Here is a 21,154-nt window from a genome sequence, read left to right on the forward strand (position 1 = left end):
CATTCCTAATTGCATTAGGAATGATAAATCTATATTAGGCCTTCCTCTAGATCATTGGGCTGCATATAAGGCTCAAACCGGGCCCAGTTCAGTAAACCGGGCCCGGGTTTGGTTTTGGGGAGACACAAATGGGTGTCTACAATAGTATTTTTTTTTGGAGGTGGTAAATTCAATAAAGTTGTTATTTGAAGGTGGTAAAAATCAAATTTTCCAAAAAATTATTTACAAATATCATATTATTTTTTTGTACATATTCCATATTAACACATAGTAATTATTATATTTAAAATAAAAGATTTATTCACAAATCTTTCTAAAAATAATTGGGCAATATATACCAAAAATCACGAGGCACGACCAGGCATCACGAGGCAAGACTCACAGTGGCCTGGCACGGCACGATGCCCACCTTTATAAAAGATGATGGAGTAATTTGATTTGCTTTACTAATCCTTTTTATTCAATGTAGTAGTATAAGTCAAGAGGGGTATTAGTTTTTAGGTAGGCAACATAGCTTGCCCCTTGGCTTATGAAATAGTACTAGATTTATATAACAATACATAATAGCAACGAAATTAGTAAAATGGAGTAATAAGGTAAGTAAAGTAAAAGTCTTAGCTCCCTATTTAATTAAGGGTACACAAGAACTTATAAATAAAGTGATAAAAGATAATAACAAATTGATCATACATCCAAATTTTAAAACCACCCTCCTAATTTTACTAGCTAATAACTAGATATATTTAATTAACTTTTAGTTCTGCAACGACATCCACCATTGATGACCTAAGGTGACAAATTACCTCTAATAAAGGCTTTTCCTTGGGTCCAATATTGGTACCAATTTTCATAGGCGCTTCCCAATCAAAACATTGGATAAGAGTAGCCAAAGCAAAAGTGAAACTCCTAGTAGCAAAGGCAGTCGCGGGGCAAGACCTCTTCCCCATTCCAAAGGGAAAAAACTTGTACCCTTGGGTTTCATATGCAAACCTCTCTGGCTTAAACACATTTGGCTCGTCCCATAGGCTAGGATCCCTTTGTATTGCCCAAGCGTTCACATAGAGCATTGTGCCTTTATCTACATGGAACCCTCCAATAGTGCACTCTTTGGATGAGCATTGTGGGAATAGAATTGGTTCTGGTGGGAAAAGTCTTATAGTCTCATACATTATCCAATGTATGTAGCTCATTTTTGGTACATCAAATTCGTTTACGAGTCTTCCTTTTCCTACGATTAGATCAATTTCGTCCCTTGCTTTTACGATGATTTCTGGGTTGTTTATTAGGTTTGACATTGCCCATTCCAAGGTTTGAATTATACCTTTCGGTCCCGCTAATAGCTGCATCTGATATATAGGAAATCATCACATGGCTTATATGAGTAACACTCCCTCCATTTATATAGTAAAAGGAAATTTTATTAGTTTCTACTTCATACATTAATTCCTAGTATGACAACATCACAATACATTTATAAATATTAACATTAAAGATATGAGATACACACTTGTTAGTAGAAGAGAGTTCATTTTGTCGGTCCTAAAAAGTTTCATCACTCAACCATGTGACAACAATTTAAGTAGCTTCTAAGTCTTATAAAATAAAATGTTTGACCCTCTCATTTTTTTTTAAAAAAAAAATAATCAAAGTGAAATACTTACATTTTTTGTTTGAGAAATCTATACCTTAATTAACAAATATTACACTCCTCCTCACAATATCGACGACACTACATTAATGAATATTTGTTTCTTCTAATGAGCATTGGCCGTCCTTACTTCTTGTGATAATGATTACGATGAACCATAATTTAAGTATTAATAATAAGGGATACTAAAAACAACCTACATAGTCAAATATTTTCTTTACAAATAAATATTGCATTTACTACAATTTTCATAAATACTAAGGTAAATTAGGATATAATCTTTTCTTACCTTTTTTTTTTTATCCTAAAACTATTCTAGTATGTAAGTATGTTAAAGAGTTTCTAGTTGTCTAAAAAATAATACGGAGTATTATAGTGTCATTTTATTTTTCATTTTCTTTTACTTACCACTTCTTTATTTCTATTCGCCACACACTAGCCACATTATATATATATATATGTATATATGTATATGTATATATATATTTTATGTTACAAATAATTATTATATAATTCCCTTTTTGTTTATTATATACTACCTCCGCTACATATTATTTGCAACGATTAGACATTTTTCCTCTCTACTTTATGTTAAATCGTTGCAAATAATGTGTAACGGAGGTAGTATTAATTATAAACTTTCCTATGATTCTATGTTATGATTTACATATGTAAGGATAAATATGTTTAGATGATATTTTGATAGATAAGATCGTATAGGATCAAATCAAATAGGAGATATGATAATTCTCGAAATAAATAAATATCAACTTAAATAATTTGAATCGAACATAATTGATAATTAAATTAATACATAATTAATGACATTACTCATTTGAGTAATCAAATTCATGCATTGACATGTATCATATTTAATTGTAGCAATTAATTAAAAATTTAAAGACTTAACACATTGTATTTCTAGAGGCAAAGGGAGTAATAGTAATCTTACCAAAATGAAACTTTTGATAAATTCATCGGTATAGCAATGGGGTTCAGCAACCTGGAAGTCTAGTAACTGTTCAATCAAATTTTTTGTCACAACTTTCTTGCTACAAGATGATCCTCTTTTTATACTTTCTCTACAATCATCAAGCAAATTTTGTAAATATTCATCTCTCTTTTTCATAATCTTTTTCAAATTTTTCTCAATCCCTCCAAATCCTACCCACCTTAATATGGGAAAGAAATCACACATTGTCATGTAACTAGGGGGTGGTGTCAAATCCATGTGATCCCATGTCTTCCCATTTATTACCCTCATAACAAAATTGTGCGCCATCTTATGAAAAATATTATTTAAGTTCACTTTTCGAGTCCCACCCTCGGACTTGGTTAGAAGCTCTAAGATCATGTTATGGATCTCATCTATCCGAATAGGGCTCACATCATTAAGCTTATGAAAGGAATACAAAGTTAAGTCCCCAACATGTCGGAGATTTCTCCAATTGTCCCCATATGGAGACCAATTAAGGATCGAAAAGTTATATCCTAAAATCTCACCAACAATGAACTTAGGTCGATTAGCAAATATGATATCATTTTTGTCAAGGCATTCCTCGACGGCTAATGGAGAAGAGACAATCAAAAGGGGCTGGTAGCCCAAACGAAGGGAAAAGATTGGGCCGTAACATTTAGCAAGGGTTAGGAGTGTTTTGTGGAAGGGAGGCTTAAGTAGGTGTAAGTGGCCCCATATAGGAATTGATGGTGGACTTGGTGGGAGTTTCATGTCCTTTGCTTTAGAAGGTAGAAAGATTTTTTGAAGGAAAATTATGATTGCTAAAAGAGATAGGAACAGGTACATTTTCTCCATTTCCATGGGTTTTTGTTGTATGAATATGGGTGTTTTTTTTATGTAGGATGTCGTTACATTTGAAAGTGGAGATAGTATATATAATTGAAATAAAGGGTCAAAGATCACTACATTAGACAAAAAAATATATTTATTAGTCTTATGTGGTGGTTAAAGATGATGACAATGCATGTAAGGCATGTGCGCCTTTTGGCAGATAAGGAAATAAAAATACAATAATATTTATTAGAAAATTAATGATTCTTAACATACAAGGAAGATATTTTTTTTTTTTTAAAAAGGTAAGATGAGATTATATCTTAATTTGATTATTCTTTCAAACATATAAATATTTATTAATTAAGGAAACAAAAAATTGAGTACATTAAATCTCTTTAAGTGATTTTTTTTTTTTTTTTTTGTTGTTTAAATCTCTTTTAGTGATTAACATTTAAATATTTGAATAGGAGTATTTTATATAATAAAAAAAAAGAAAAACTAATGCTTCATCTTTTTTTTTTTTTAAAAAAGGAACGTATCTTTTTGACACACACTTTGAGAGAGAGATTAAGCAATATATAACGAAAAATCATATTTTCAAAATAATTTATATAGTAGTACAAGTACTATAGGCACCTTATTGTGTCTCCTTGACCCAAACTTGGTATGTGTGACCTTTTACCGCTAACTAGGTTAGTCCCGTGCGATGCATGGTTTTAAAATAAAAAATGAACTATAGACTCATTAGCACATGTTGAGAGAAAAAAACTACTTTCTAATTATATATGAAAATACAATTTTCAAAAATCCATTATTTTCATATTTAATTAGGAAGAATCAATTAAACTACTTAGTATATTATTAGCTATTTTTAACAACTACTTGTAAATAATAAAATAGCATAATATGCGTAGAAAACCTAAAATTTAAAAATTCAATTTGAATTTAATTTTAAAAACAGTTAAATAAGGTAGCTCAAAATGGAATAAAAATAAAAAATAAAAAAATAATATGACATCATCCTTGCATTTTGGCGGGAAAAAAATTAAATGAGAGAGTGACACGTAAACAATGATGACGTCAGCGGTTATTACTTTAGTAATATTTATAGACTAGATGAAGCCCGTGCGATGCACGGTTTGTTTGAATTTTTAAAAATAATTTTTTTATACATATATTTATGTGCTAAAATTTGTTATATATTTAGATAAAATTCCTAATATGAAAAGATAATATTTTATATTTAATTAATTTAAATTGAAAAATATCATTCGCCAATTTTGCTTACGTGGCGTTTGAATTATTTAATTATAAAAGATTTTAATAATCTCCTATTTAATTGGTTACTACTAAAATTTATAATCCTACATGGCACACTATGAAAATTAGATCCTTTGTGGCTCTCTAAAAACTCGGGAAAAAACTCCCCTTTATATGAAGCCCGTGCGATGCACGGTTTGTTTTATTTTTTTTAAATAATGTTTTTTTTTTGTATTTATGATCCTAAAATTTGTTATATATTTAGATAAAATTTCTAATATTGAAAGATAATATATAATATTTAATTAATTTAAACTTAAAAATCTCATTCGCCAATTTTGCTTACATGACATTTAAATTATTTAATTCTAAAAGAAATTAATAATCTCTTATTTAATTGGCTACTACTAAGATTTATAATCCTACATGGCGCGCTGAGAAAATTAGATCCTACGTGGCTCTCTAAAAACTCTGGAAAAAACTCCCCTTTATATTCCTAATATTAAAAGATAATATATAATATTTAATTAATTTAAACTTAAAAATCTCATTCGCCAATTTTGCTTACATGGCATTTAAATTATTTAATTCTAAAAGAAATTAATAATCTCTTATTTAATTGGGTACTACTAAGATTTATAATCCTACATGGCACGCCAAAAAAGAAATTAATAATCTCTTATTTAATTGGCTACTACTAAGATTTATAATCCTACATGGCGCGCTGAGAATATTAGATCCTATGTGGCTCTCTAAAAACTCGGGAAAAAACTCCCCTTTATATATATATATTAGATTGGTCAGGTTGGGCATTGGAATTAAATATTACTTGAACTCTTGACCCTTGCTTATTTTATCCACCTAATCCAATCCAATCCATTCCTAGCCCAAACGACATCCATTTAAGTAGTTTTCATAGCCCAAATTCCACAATTCTTAGTCCAATTTTCTTTTTTCTTGACCAAAGTCGAAAACTAAGCAAATATGATTTTTGTATCTCATAACTTTAATTCAATCATATTTGGTTGAATAACCCTTGAAATAAGATTTCTAGCGATATATCATAAGCCCAGTTCCAATTTATAAATATATTATTATATGAAGCCCATGCGATGTACGATTTGTTTGAATTTTTTACGACAAGTCAATTTTGCTTAGTGTCATTTAAATTATTTAATTCTAAAAAAATTTATTAATTTCTTATTCAATTGGCTATAACTAAAATTTATAATCTTACATGATGCGCTAAAAAATTAAATCCTACTATACGTGACTCTCTAAAAACTTCAGTTAAGTACAAATATGGGGTCTAAGTTTTAAAGTTTTTCACCTTTTAGGACCTATGTTTTTTTTTTCACCGTTTGGGACCTCATATGCAAATTCCGGTCAAAATTTAATTGACTTGGGTTAAAAACTTATCCCTTAGTTAAAAAACATAGTCCCCTAAAAAGTTGGTAAAAAAAAAACTTAGTCCCCTATAGATAATTAGATACTCATAAATGACACTATTTTTTTTTTTTAATTTAACACCCTATCTTCTCTTAGTGTTGCTCAAGCGTTCCTTTTTTAGTGTGCTGAAATGTAGTTATAATTTTGACGGAATCATGCATACAATTTAAACAAATTACGTATATCATGCCATTTTACACTAATATTATTTTGCTATTCAATTTATATATATATTCACAAACTATGCCGCACCCAGAGTTTCATGCGGCGAGATCTGATATTACAGGAGCTAGAGCATCAACCAACAACGACTCCGATGATGATGACGAAGATGAAGCTCAAAACCCCCTTAAAATTTGATAGTTGAAACGAAATTGGTGCGATTTGTGGTTGCTGGACGCGTTGTGGATGGTGGTTGGAGAACTTGGAGGTGGTGCTGCAATAGTTGGGTGATTTTGGGGGAGGTGAAGGTCGTAGGGGTTGCTGGGAATAGTGAAGATGGCTGCCCAAATGCTGAAGGAGAAATTACATTAAGTTTTATTTATTTATTTATGTTTTTTAAAGAAATTGCAATAAGGTTAAGGAATCAATAGAAGATTACCATCTATTTTTTTATAAAATTTTATTTTTTAAAAAATTATTAACGATTCACCTGTGTTTTTTTATTTGACAGTATTTATGTTGATTTTTTTTTTAAAGGAAGGGATTATGTTTTTTCCCTAAAATGAGTGCTAAGGGACTAAATTTTTCTTAGTTAAGTTAAATGTGAGTTAACTTGCCGGATTCTTAACTCTAGGTCCCAAAAGGTAAAAAACTTAAAAACTTAGCCCCCAACTTTATACTTAACTCCTAAAAACTTGGAAAAAAAAACTCCTCTTTATGTACTATATATTAGATTTGTCTATCCAGTTTTAAGATGTCATGGCGTTGCAAGACTTGTGTGACGCAGTATTTCAAGCAAGGGCAAAGGGACGCCGCGGGGGGGGGGGGGGGGGGGGGAGCTGGTGGAGGCCCGGCCTCCCCGGCCCAAATTTGTGGCCCTTGATTTAACTCTTGGCCTCCCTGTAATATATTATTTATAGTAATGAATACACAATTAATACAATAAATGAAGCTTGTCATATTGGTTAGATAATGACTTTTTTTTCCAAGAAGCCTGGGTTCGACGACACTGCATCATTATTTGAAAGTGAACAAAACATTAAAAAACACTAGATTTTTTTTTACAAAAAAGTTAATAATCATCCAGAAGAGGGTTCCACTTCAAAGGCTAATTTGAATCCCGAAAGTAATTTGAGTGATAATTTTGCTACTATGAAAAATGGTAGAGTACGATTCAACTAATTTTTTTTTGTAACAATAAAATACTAGTACATTTTAATTTTTTCCATCAATCTGTTGTTTAACAAGTCCGGCCCCCATGACTTGAAAATCCTGACTTTGCTCCTGATTTCAAGCGTCACGCCCCCCGAAGTTGATGAAGAACAATCGACATAACACCACTATCAACAACTCCAATTCAAAAGGTAAATATTGTCATACGATAATAGTACATTTCTTGATTATGACTTAATTAAACGACATGATAACAGCATGTATACACCATAACTCTCATTTGCAAACATGCATCATACATTCATACTTCATAAATTAAGTTCCTTGTAACTTACAAGTTACAACAACAAAACTGTACAACGGCTCAAGGCACCATTACCATGATAACCCAAAACGTTTAACAAAGAGAAACGCTAACTTGCATTTCCTCTTAAAACACACCACACTAACATGTTTTTTTAAACTTGGAAACCTCTGTATCCAAAAAACAGAGGATTTTAACATTTATAGGACACTTTTTTTAGTGCCTAGTAAATTTTGTACTTTCTAGTATTACTCCATAGATATCATATTGCAAACTACGGCGTATAAAATTTCTAAAAATAACGAGAAAATGCTTAGAAGAAAGAGCGTTTAGCTGGTGGTCTTCCAACAGCTCTCATTAAGTTGGCTACTTCAAGCACCCTAGCCACTTTGGTTCCTCTCTTTCCTTCTGCGGATGCTCTCCTTTCCTCGGCTTTTCTACGTGCTTTTGCTATGTCGTTTTCCGTCTTTTCCATGGCTTTTGCTCGTTTCTCTTCCAATTTTCTCTGAACATTCACAATTTCGAAAATTTGACAAAGATGAACAAAAATCAGTTTGACTTGTAATAGTTGTAAATAACAACTAACAAGCATATCAAAATTGTTTGTAAAGCTAGTGTGCATGACTTGGAAGTGTGAAGGAAATGATCATACTAATTAATAAACATCACTTGATTTCATTGAAAGACTCTTATCACAATATAGATGGCTTCGTAAATTAGTAACTAGTTTTCATTTAAAGTTTTTTCAGTGAAGATGTTACCACAGGGTACACCGTTTGTGCTAAGAGCATTGAAAAAAATATTGTCTAGGTCTTAAGATTATTTGTGAGTTAAGATCAAGATTAGCCCTAGGTCTTACAATCCTATATAAAAAAAAAATCATAATCTTGATTCACATATTGTCGTAATAATAGTATTTACTAGGAATAATTAAAAAAAAAATAATCCCAACTTTCATCAATTTTGGTAAATAATCCCAACTTTCATTTATTCTGGAATAATCCTAACTTTGGGTGGTTTTCTTTTTCTTCAATCCCAAATACTGGTTACCGGTTGAATGGGTTTCTTGTTGTTTTTTTTAAAGTGACACGTGTCACGCATTTATTAGTTAAAATAAATATAAAAAAAAATTAGCCAAACCCCAAATCCGGCCAACTTGCGTCGGTCGACCCAGCTTCTACTCCATCTCTGGCGGCTGTTGCTACTCCCCTCCCCTGTGTCGATTTCCCCCCTCCCCCAACGCCAGTTTCCCCTCTCCCCCAACGCTGGTGATGCGACCCAGCTTCCTCCTCTCCTTTTTTTCCGCCACCACCACTCAAAAATCCTTTTCCAGCCACCACCACCACTCGAAACTTCCTTTAAATCCCTCCCCAACTCCCGAAAACCCCTAAAATCCTTCCCCCACCATCGAAAATCCTAGTCGCTAGGGTTTCCGCCGCTGAGAAAGTGGTTGTTGGGGGTTTTCGGGAGTAAGGGAGTGGTTTCGAGGGTGTTTCGAATGGAAAAGGATCGGAGGGGATTGGGGGTGGAGGTAGGTCGAAACACTGGCACAGAGGGTTTGGGGGGAAAGGGGAGCACTATTTGGGCAGGGGAAGGGAGGGGTTGGCACGGCTTGCGGTGGCAGTTGGTGGTGGTGGGGGGTTACGTACGGTGGCAGGCAGGGGATTAAGGGTTTATGGTTTTTTTTTTTAAAAAATCAAATTTTTTTACCAATTGCAGCTTGACACGTGGCACATAACCTATTACAATATGTCATTGACTTTCGTTGACCAATTTGATTATTCCAAATGAAAGTTAGAATTATTCTATCAAAATTGATAAAAGTTGGGATTATTTTTCTAATTTTTCCTATTTACTAATGTACCATAACACCTATGTAGCATGCACCTCACAACGATTTGCTAAGTGCTAACAACCTTGTTTCCGTTAAACTATACCCTAACGATGTAGATTTATATGCATTTGACAAAAAACGACGTGCTCAACAAAACAGGAAAACTCAAGTGGTTCATAAGGAGAATACCAATTTATTTTACTCACTATTAGCAATACAATAAGCGCCATTAAACTATAAAACTTTGACGCTAAAGGTGTATGGTATGTGACCACAGGGCATAATCCTAACGATATGTTAAAGTAATATAAGCACACTTCGAAAGGTCCCCCCACTCCTAAGCGCCTTTTCTTTTTCGCCTAACAACCGTACAACTCCATCAATTCTTTTTCCACTAAATCTATTAGACTACTAGCAAGGATGTCATCGCCAACTATATTACTCAAACTCTTAGTTTCATCTCAATAAACCATATCAAATCCTGTTGGAAAGAATGGAAACTGTAACATGTGTTGGACACTTTAATACTTTATATTTTGGGACAAATTATGAAGGTTTTTTTTTTCATAAAATAGCTTAGTCAAATAAATGGATATGTACTTGTGTCAGAAACGAGTACCTGAGTCTGAGTAACATAGATGGTTATTATCTTTGGTGACAATCAAGGGCCACGAAACTCGGGTTCTTACCAATACAATTCTCATTTAATGGATTTCTGTATGGAATAGATCTTTCTAAAAAATAATTTCTCCATTTTTTTTTATCAAGTGTTAATATGATCTTGTTAGTGTAGTTATACAGAGCTATATACCACTTTAATGTAGTTTATATAATATATTGTCTCTCTAAAATTGTGTGCCACTCCATTCTACCCTTTTGTTGGATACTTAGAATTACGTATATCTAATAGATCCAAGAAAGAATTAGGCCAATGATACATCATCTTCTATTGGCATTACTTGCTATTTTCCTTGTCTATTGGTGGGATCACTGAGACAGTGACCACCAACTTCAACTACATCCACACCAATAAATAAAATTGTATATTTTTTTGGTACTTAATTGATACCAATAGTTGATCATAATAATACAAAATTTCTCCACACACAATAACACATTTTTTTTTCCGTCAAAAAAAAAAAAAAAAAAAACATTTTTTTGTATGTACACTTCTAACTTGTTTAATTTTAAGGTGATATGTATGATTTAGATGATTAATGAGACAAAAGTATGGAAATCAAAGGAGTCCTAATAACTTTACTTAATAATTATGCAAACAATTAAACATCCTTCTCCTCAAGCTTAAATATTTAACTAGAAAACAATCAAGATCAAAGATGTATGAAATAGAGCATTTTATAAGCTCAATAATAACATCAAGTCAAACTTCCACTCAGTCTATTAAGAACCAATTTCCAAACTTTTGGCCCAAAAAAGTTAATTGCAAGTAAATCATCACTATTTCAAAGTAAAATAACTTGTTATTTGTACATGAGGATTGTATGTATTAACCACACATGTTTAAGATCATCATCAATAAAACTTGTGTAATTTGAACTCTTAACTAATTTTGAAACACAGTCCATCTATAATAAATCAAAGAGTTGACCTCCTAGTAACGATTTGGATGAAATATCAAGATCAATTTCTTAATCAACTTTCAAAAACATCATGATGCTATGACTAGTTCGCTTACCTTCCTATTACGCATTTGAATTCGCAATTAACGTCTAATCACTTTCATAATTATGGATGACAACCATACCCAATTATAAATTAACCATACTATAACACTAACCAATCATTCAACTTATAATACTATAATATAAAGCATAGACCAATTAAAACTAGCACAAAAAAATGAGAAAGTTAAAAAAAAAAAAAAAAAAAAAAAAAAAGAAAAAAAAAAGAGATTACCTCTATTTTTTTCATCCAAGAATTAGCCTTATGAACTTGTTCATTTTCCCATCCGCTAATTATCGCATCCTCCCTCTTAAACCGATTGTTTATTTTCGAAATCTTAGCGGTTTGCCATGCCGCGATCTTTGTTTCAACCTCCTCTTTTTTTACATGATGTATAGCCATCTCCCCGCCACTATTACTATTACTATTATTGTTACTATTATTATAAGTAGTTGTACTACGACTACTCGATCCCATTAAATGATGACCTAATGATGAATCATTCCTATTCCCTTGCCTTCCGGGAGGGGAAGGCAAAGGGTTAATATCCGGCACTATAGCCAACGGATTAGTCTCCTCGGCCTCCCCCTCCTCTTCTCCGATCCTATCTAAATTTATATTATTATTACTCCGATCATTTCCATTTCCATTTCCATTTCCGTTTCCATATCCATATCCATATCCGTTATTTCCACTAACTTGGTTATTATTGGTACTATAGTCGTTGTGATCAATAGTGGACCCCGCTATAACAAGAGCGTTGAACTCCCTACTCATGGTAGTAAAATTTTCGCTAGAGTTGGTGATGTCGCTTGCCACGGATAGGTTGGATGATCGACGACTAGTAGCATCAAACATACGTTGTCGACTAGGAGGCACGGGGTGAGAAGGCGGTGTTAGAGCATGGATGTCACGAAAATCATCATCGTTGTCATCGTCGTTGTGGTTGTTGTTGCTATAGGAGGGTGGTAGTGGTAGGGCTGGTGATCTTGTGGTTGGTGATTGAGGGTTCATAGTTGACGTGTTTTTGGTAGTAAAGAGAAAAAGAAGGGGTTATTAATTTGCATGATTATTTACTATCATTAAGAGATGTGTTAACGTCTTTGATTAATTAAGGGGAGATGAAGTGATATCAACCACATGAGGATATATGCGAGTTTAATTTGATTAATAGTGGAAATAAATTTTGGAGAATTCAAGAAAAGAAAGGAAAGAGGAAATAGTATAGGCTAAAAAAGTAGTGATGAAAATGTGTAGAAGGGAAACTACATATGACCCACTTTAGTTTGAAAAAAAATTGAAGGTTGGAAGTATGAGATTGACAAGTGATTCATTTAGGGAAGGCCATATACTAGGATTTGATAGTGACTACTAGTGTAATGTAGAGTCTTTAATTTGTTTTCTTCTAAGAAAATTAAAGGCGAATTTCAATTATTATTTTTCTAATTTTTTTTTTCTTTTTAAAAACTGCTATATACATATGCATGATATATGCATATATTAGACTAATAAATAAAATAATTAAATGAGTTACTCCGTATAAAAATGTTGATATAATTTAGTGTGTGGATAATTTAAAATGATTTTTAAGACTCTGCGTATATAATGTATATGTATATACAAATATACAATGTTTTGTTTTGTCCCCTTTTTTTTTTTTTTAGAAAATATACGATGTTTGTTTTTACAAGTCAACATTAGCCATAGTTGACACCAACATAATTGACTAGGGGCTTGGGTAAGGTAGATACCAAAAAAAATTCCGGGATAAGTATAAAATGAGTTTCAAATGGATAGGGATTGGGAATTAGAAATTGAAGAATGATGATATTTGGGAAAATTGATTATGGATGAAAAGTTAGTGTTGAGCCCATGAGAAAATCCACATGTGAGTGAAAGTGTTGTCTCACATTGAAAGAATATAAAAGTGAAGAGAAATATTGGGATGTGTATCCCACATTGAAGAAAAAAGAGAAAGTCTTGTCCAATTTATAAGGCTAAGGGGCTACTCCCCTCATTGCCATATGATTTTAAGGTGGAACCTCTTTAGCGTATAAAGTGGACAGTTGTGACGGGTGTGGCCCAGACCCGTTTATCAGTTAGACTATTGATAATTCCTAAAATTATTATCTTTGATAGTTTGATTAGTCTCCCAACATTATTGTCTTATTCATTCTCTATAATCTTCATTTGTTTTCAAAAAAGTTCAACTTAATTATTGTAAACTTTTATTTTTAAAAATGAATGAAAAAAGTGGACGGAAAAAAATGGAATAAGAAAGATGGGGTAAAAAAAAGTGATTAACTGAACAGAAGTAATTATCAATTGAACATTATTTTAATGATTATGATAGCTTTCCTTATAAAATTAGAAGTGCATGTCGGTGAAAATAGCCTTTTAATCTCGCACGTCATATTCATATTAATTTTATTACATGAAACCCGTGCGATTTACAGTTTATTTAAATTTTTTAAAATAATTTTATGTTAAATTAATTTAAATCGGGAAATCTCATTCGTCAATATACTTACATAACATTTGAATTATTTAATTTTTAAAGAAAATAATAATCTCTTATTTGATTGGCTACAACTAAAATATATAATCCTACGTGGCGCGCTAAGAAACTTAAATCTTACGTGGCTCTCTAAAAACTCGGGAAAAAACTCCCCTTTATATATATATATATATTAGATTTTTTTTTGGAAAGAAGTCCTAAAGGACATTAAATTTCATTAAATAATGTCATACGACATCTACAATTGACAATTAACAATAATGAAAACGAATTTTATCAAAATAAAAAAGAATTAATCAGGAAAGGGCTAAGAATCCAAATACATAAATATAACAATTCGGCACATTCTCAATTCGTTGTCTCATACAACTTTTTGAGTGGATCCGTCGTCGCTTCGCAATTTTGTGAGAAAGTTAATTCTTGTGTTGATTCCGTAACCCGAATTCGAGCCACAATCAATCGTAGCCCCGCACAACCGGAGACCAAATTAAACACAAGTAAAACCTTGTCTTTCGAAGGAGTCCGAAAAACCTTGTCTTTCGAAGGAGATCGAAAAAACCTTGTCTTTCGAAAGAGATAGACTCTTTCTTTCGAGGGAGACATTATTATTGTAACCTAAAAAACAAAAGACTTAAAAGAATTTAAAGATTGGGGCTTTCCACCGGTGAAATCGGATGAAAGCCCCTTCAAAATTAACAATGGAGGCTAGAATTTAGGAGAGAGAAGAGAGAGAGAGGAGGCTAGGATTTTTTTGTCGCATGTTATATTAATAACTACTCTCTTCTTTTTTATGTTTAAAAAAAAAACTTTGAAATTGATTTTTAATTAGAAATTTTCTTACAACTTTGTCTTAGGAAAAATAGAAATAAAAATTTTCATTTTTGTTCCATCTTTTCAAAACAATCTAGCCTTTTGATTATTCCAAAACAATCCCACTTTTGACAAGGATTTTCTTTTAACAATACATGACCGATTTTGTTAGTTTGGTAACAGGTTAATTAGAGGAGGTAACTTGCATGTGTCGATTGTTTAGTGATTGAATTCAACTTTTTAACCTTATTTAGTAAATAAAATAAAATAAAATAAAATAAACGTTAACATATTTGCGTGTTAACATGAACCTTAGTTATTTGTAATATTAATTAATATTTTAACCCGTTTGACTAAATAAGGTTACAAAAGTGAAGTTTTAATTTTGTAAGATACCATGTTTGGCCAAATTTTCACCTTTGACCTAATTCTACAACGTTAACCCAACTCAACATACCCTCAAAACCAATGCAACGGTTGATTTCCAAGGTAGAAAGGTTATATTCATGGTAGTTGGAGGATATTCCGAGTTGGTGAGGGTATTTTCGTGCTTCAAGATGATGGTATATATATTTGGGGTAAGAGGTGTAGTTATTGAGGTTAGTTGGATGGTGGTTTCGACGTGATGGACACAATTTCAAGCAGGTTGTGTTGGCTTTGGGACGATAGCAGTGATTTTGGGTGTGTTTTTAGGTGCGTCAATAGTGGAAATCCAACAAAGGTAGTATTTTACAGCATTTTAACTTTTATTAGCTAGCTTCTTACAACATCTTACATTTTATTAGGTAGTTTCTTACAACATTTTACCTTTTATTAGATTGTTTCTTACAATATTTTTGTTACAAAGTAATTTCTCACAAAATCTAGGTTTTATTTGGTAATTTCTGACAAAAAATACTAATTTTAAATAATATATTTTAATGGTTAAAATAATGCATTTACAAATTAAATTTGCCATTTTGTTAGTTATGCAAGAATAATAATATAAAAAAAAAGTATAATTATACTCTGTATTTCTCGTCTTTTTACCTTTTCTCAATTTTATTACATATAAATTGAATTGTAAATATATTTGTAATTTTATTCATAATGTATATTTAGCTTTAAAATTATAAATCATTGTACGCATTATGAAATATTTGTAGTTATAGTTTTCAATCAAGCATAAGTAATTTAATCTATATGCATTATAAGTAATTTAATATATATATATATTGCGTTAGCACAAATTCATTCTAATGACTGATAAAGCATATAATTCATTTATGGGATCAAACGATCAACTTAAACTTTTTAGTTGACTTCTCTAACATGATAATAAAGTTAATGTGACATAAGGGTCATGAGTTTAAAACTCATCCACCCTTTCTTTTTAAAATTGAGTGTTAAATATTTAATTTGTGTACAGAGTAAAAATTAATTCATAGTTAAAAATCCAAACATAATAATAAAAAAAAAAAAAAGACCACTACTTTTTTATGAGTTTGGGGATGACATTTGATGCTAAACCCTGACGGTAATTTTAATAACCTCAAGAATTTAGGGATGAGGGTGTGAGTCAAAAAAAAAAAAAAAAAAAAAGGGAATGAGGGTGAAGCCACTAATATAAGAACTAGTGTCACTCACTAGTAATTGGGCAAGAACAATACAACTATCCACGTGTCAAGCATTTGAGAGACCATTTACCCACATAATTGATTACACGTGTACTAACTTTAATTTTGGGACCCAATTAGTGGTTACGTAGGTCCCTTCCATGCAAATCGCTGAGGTAAAGCTCGTCTACTTCTGCCACGTGTGCGGTTTAAGTTTTGGAATTTTTTCAGGTTTACTAGATGCCCACGTCTTACGTGATAATTAACGTTATCTTCTCTTTAATCATACTTTTTAGCATAATTGATTCTTGTCGTTTATCACTAATCATACATTACTTTTTGAGCTTGAATGACGACCATTTTATGTGATTAAATTATATGTAAAGCTTGTTCAACATATATAAACAATGAAAAATATAAATAAATCTTAGTTTAATAGGCCCTTTTTTGTATTAATTAAGTTGTCCCTGAAAATAATAAATTCTTTTTATTTTGTTTTTGCTCCATTGGAGTTTTGAGAGATTTTGAGCTAAAAAAAGGCAAGTATAAGACTATAAGATGGAGGGAATACGTCATTTTTGTTAAAAGTATCTACTAAGTTTAAAATACTACTATGAATTTTATCGTGTTACTTTTACGATCTGTAAGATTTGATTGGTGTTATTATTAATTTACAATTAAGCATTAAAGTGGGAGTAAGAGCAGTACAATAGTTGATGTGATTTGTCGATAATGTTTCAATTTTGTCTTTCGTTGTCAATCTTGTCATACTTAATTCAATACTAATCTAAGGTTATACACAGTACAAATTTCCTTGATACATTTTCTATGGGCCGACAATTAGACTACGTAGCTGGCATGCCCATGTATTGTATTAAGATTCAGCATTTCCGCGTGACATAAAGATCATGAGTTCAAATGTCATTCACCATCATGCTAAAGAGCGAGAGAGAGTATCATTTGTGTATAAAAAAAAAAAGTGAGTTTTTATAAGAAAAAGGTGAATAAAGCTAAATAAGAGGGGGAAAAAAGTGCGTGGAGTAATTATTATTGTAGAGTTAAGGAGAACGATAAATAAGAACGGATTAAGACAAAATTGACTAGAAAGAAAAAGGGAGTAATAGTATTAGACAATGTACAGCATTGAATTGAAATGCATCAAATAAAAATGAATAAATAGTTGACAATTTGACATTAATAATTCTTTGAATAAAAATTGAACCAAAGAAATTTCATATGGAGTACATTATTGTTTTCACACACTCAACTAACATAAAGAATCAAAACAAAAATGATTTAATTATTTCAAACTCTCCAATTTATAAACTAGGAGTAATTTGAAAGTCATTAATGTATTTCTCAAAGAGAGATATGTGATCATCAAAAAGCTTAATGTTCAATGAAATGGCACCTTCTTCTTTTGGGTTTGCTATAAAAAACGTTGTCCCTCGTTTATAATTCCACCATGGGCCACTAAATTGGGCTTTCCCCAACCAAAATCCGCTAAATCAGTGGGTAGTTTGGCCCAAGAGTTTATCATGAGATTTGGACATGTAACATGTGGGGCCCCACGAACGATTGAGTCTAGATCCGACTGTGATTCTAGGTAATCAATTGCCGATCTTAAGTACTCTGTGCTTTGAACTTTCATTAGGGCTTCATGTATCTTACTCGCGGAGTACCATACCGGATTGCACGTGATATCACGTGCCTTAGCAATACAAGCAGTAAAGAAAATAACATTTCCAAAATACCCTTGTGGTAATGTTGGACCCTTCAATCTTGAACGCCCATCTATATGTATGTAGAGTTTTACGTCTTGATCACCTGTTAAACCACGTGCTTTGCATGTAGTTCGCCATACCTGCCCGGCTAGCACCTCGTATGTACTTAGATTGTAGGTTTGTGCCTTTTGGGGTTGCAATGTTGCTTGTAGTTTTATGTTGTTAATGTAAAGTTTATTGAAATTGAACATAAACTCCCTTGTGGTTGGAAATCTCACCTGATATTATTGTAAATTTGTAATATAAAGATTTTAGTCATCATTGTTTTATATAATATCACCATGACAATATGTAAGATACATACATACATTTCCCTAATATATATATATATATATATATATATATATATATATATATATATATATATATATATATATATATATATATATATACACACACATTAGTGATACACAATGAGACAATACAACACATATTATGCTATGCATGATCTAGAAAATACTTCATTGTTTTTTAATAGTTGTAACACATAATTTTTCATAGTATCTATGAAATGTGGGGTTCACATGATATAATACACTTTAAAATGAGGTGAATGGATGTTAGAATTGTAATTTAGTGGGTCATATGCTTTAAATAAGGAAAATAGTACATATTTTCTCTAATATATCTTTCCTTTTATAGTGTGTTGCAAGTATTGTGATATTTCTATTTTAGGAAAGTGTTACAAGTATTAAAAAATGGAGGAAGTAAGACATTTTAAAGGGTGAATGTGCCGGCATGTATAATATGCATTGACAAACCTCACTCTGACGAGGTAACTAGTACAAGTAAAAAGTCCCCTCCTATATAACATCTTTGACAAACCTCACTTTGAACATGTAACTACAAGAATAAAGATGTTTTTCAATGCATATAATTATTAACTAAAAAAATTTCCTCCAATTTAATGTAAATAATTATTATACAACTTTAATTTTTAAAAATTCCTATTTAACACTTCATGATTAAAATAATTTTTTTTTTAATATGCTAAAAAAACATACGATCAAACTTGATATGCAAATAATAAAAACAATCGAATATATCAATTATATATTCTGAAATAGAAGAAGTATTATATTCGATTAAAATAATTAAAATTATTTGTCGATCAAACTATAAGTTTAAAAATAGAGGGAGTATTGTATCACTAACCTGTAAGGGTCTTGGGTGTTAGAGGTGGCAAAGGTGGTTCATACTCCAAATGTCGAAACTTGATCTGAGTCGGGACACGAGGAGCAACGTAGACGGCCCGATCATGGAAGGGCTTAACGGGGAGGTCAAGCCCCCTAGCAACTCTTGCCCATGAGACAACAAAGTATGCCGATGCCAATGCATCAACTATATGGTGATGTGTAGCAAAACCCATGCATACACTACCACACTTGAAGCGTGTGACTTGTACCATTAGTAAGGGAATTAACGACAAACCGGCCGAGTAATCGCACGTAGGGATCGCTACCTTGCGAAACCCGGCACCTAAGTCCGCAAGCGTATGCGTTGTTTCCACGTCTACGAACAATGCTCCGGCCGCATTGCAATCGATTTTGAATCGACCATTCTCATCGTTCATTTTTAGTTTTCCCGCTATCGGATAAAATGGTACTAAAACTTTACTTAAAGACTCCTTTAAAAGTTTTGCGTCGAAAACTTTGTGACCCATTTTATTTTCTTTAGGACTATAAACGGCTACAACGTCGGAGTGGGAGTAGGGCGCACGTATCATCATGTCTAGCCTCGAGAGCCAAAGACTTCCCTTCGGAGTCTCCTCGGCCGGGCGCACCATGGTCGACTCTCTTACGTTCACGCTCATTCTTAGGTGATTTAATTTTATGTTTAAAGCTTAAGAAATGCTCAACAATGGAGGGCTTATAAGTTGGTGCATGGGATGCACTTCATATATAGTCTTTTTAGATTGGTCAATAGTTTGGCTACCATACATATTATATATTATAAAAAATTTTAAATTATAAATGTGCGTGAAAATCATTATTGCTCCATATTATATTATTGGTGATATACTTGAAGTATTCTATTAAAATGTGCTGAACGCAACTTGGTAGTTTATCGTCTAAAAATACTAATTGCCGAATAAAATCATATCTCTGACCATATCTATTATGTACAACTATGAAGTTAAATATACTATATATAGTACTAAAAGCATGTTCTTTTTTTTAATATACATTGGGCTACCATGCATAATTTAAAATATAATAGAAAATTGCAAAATATAGGCATACATGTTCAATATTGTGGCATTAATTTTTTTTTTTAATATACATTCGGGTACAAATAAGCTTATCTTTGTTCTTTTGTTGATTAAAATGGTTATTGTTCATTTAATCATCAAACTACGCAAAAAAAATGCTTTGACTGCAGGCAAATGTGCAGCATACACTCGATTGTGATGTTTGTTGTATTACTCTTTGACATACTCTAACTATTCTTAGCTTATATGCAATCTTGTGTTACCTCCATTTTTTTAGTTGACACCATTTGACTTTTGCAATATTTACAAACTACACGTTGACTAACTTTTGTGATTATATATAGCTACGGTATTATATAATTATGTGGCATTTTGTTTGAATCGTCTCAATGTATAATTTATTAATATCCGCTTTTTATAATTTTACAATATCGGAGATATTAATCGTTAAATATTGTGTTAGCAAGCGTAATACTCCCTTTGTTTTTTTAAATGCATCACTTGAGTTTTCACATTTGCCAAGACACAACTTTGGCCATTAATATATTTAATTAGATATTAGTAAAAATTGTAACAAAATTATATTATGATAGTAGACATTGTAACAAATCCAACAATACATTACCATGTTTATAAATTATATAGTAGTGAAAAAATTAAGTCAAATGCAACATATGAATAGTGCAAATTCTCAAGTGATGCATTTAAAAAAAAAATGGAGGGAGTAATAAAAAGGTATCAACTTAAAAAAAAAATAATAATAAAAAAAAAGGTATGCAGTAACTTGTAACACTTTTCCTGTTTTTATTATTCTGTAACACATTTGATTTTTTTTTTTTCATTTTCCTATTTTCACTAGCTTTGCTAATTATAGATGAGGGACAAAAGCATTTTTTGGGATCTTATTATATTTTTACCCATTTATACTTC

At 31.6% G+C, this 21,154-nt stretch overlaps 3 protein-coding genes across 3 annotated transcripts; all 3 read right to left on the reverse strand.

The window, feature by feature from the left end:
- Positions 1-743: 743 nt before the first annotated feature.
- Positions 744-4,116, reverse strand: LOC110691363 (isoflavone 2'-hydroxylase-like). Its single transcript, XM_021868281.1, has 2 exons — positions 2,601-4,116; positions 744-1,346 (listed from the first exon to the last, which is right to left on the reverse strand). Exons 1-2 carry the CDS (start codon positions 3,465-3,467, stop codon positions 744-746), a joined length of 1,470 nt encoding a protein of 489 aa, XP_021723973.1. The 5' UTR covers positions 3,468-4,116.
- A 3,631-nt stretch (positions 4,117-7,747) lies between these two features.
- LOC110691475 (remorin 4.1-like) lies at positions 7,748-12,600 on the reverse strand. The gene is made up of 2 exons (XM_021868416.1): positions 11,540-12,600; positions 7,748-8,293 (listed from the first exon to the last, which is right to left on the reverse strand). The coding sequence occupies exons 1-2, from the start codon at positions 12,317-12,319 to the stop codon at positions 8,102-8,104; spliced, it is 972 nt and encodes a 323-aa protein (XP_021724108.1). The 5' UTR covers positions 12,320-12,600; the 3' UTR covers positions 7,748-8,101.
- Positions 12,601-16,780: 4,180 nt separating this feature from the next.
- On the reverse strand, positions 16,781-19,798 carry LOC110691364 (shikimate O-hydroxycinnamoyltransferase-like). The gene is made up of 2 exons (XM_021868282.1): positions 19,475-19,798; positions 16,781-18,230 (listed from the first exon to the last, which is right to left on the reverse strand). Exons 1-2 carry the CDS (start codon positions 19,796-19,798, stop codon positions 17,658-17,660), a joined length of 897 nt encoding a protein of 298 aa, XP_021723974.1. The 3' UTR covers positions 16,781-17,657.
- Positions 19,799-21,154: the final 1,356 nt, after the last annotated feature.

The sequence above is a fragment of the Chenopodium quinoa genome, unplaced genomic scaffold (genome assembly GCF_001683475.1).
Source record: "Chenopodium quinoa cultivar QQ74 unplaced genomic scaffold, ASM168347v1, whole genome shotgun sequence".
NCBI lineage: Eukaryota > Viridiplantae > Streptophyta > Magnoliopsida > Caryophyllales > Amaranthaceae > Chenopodium > Chenopodium quinoa.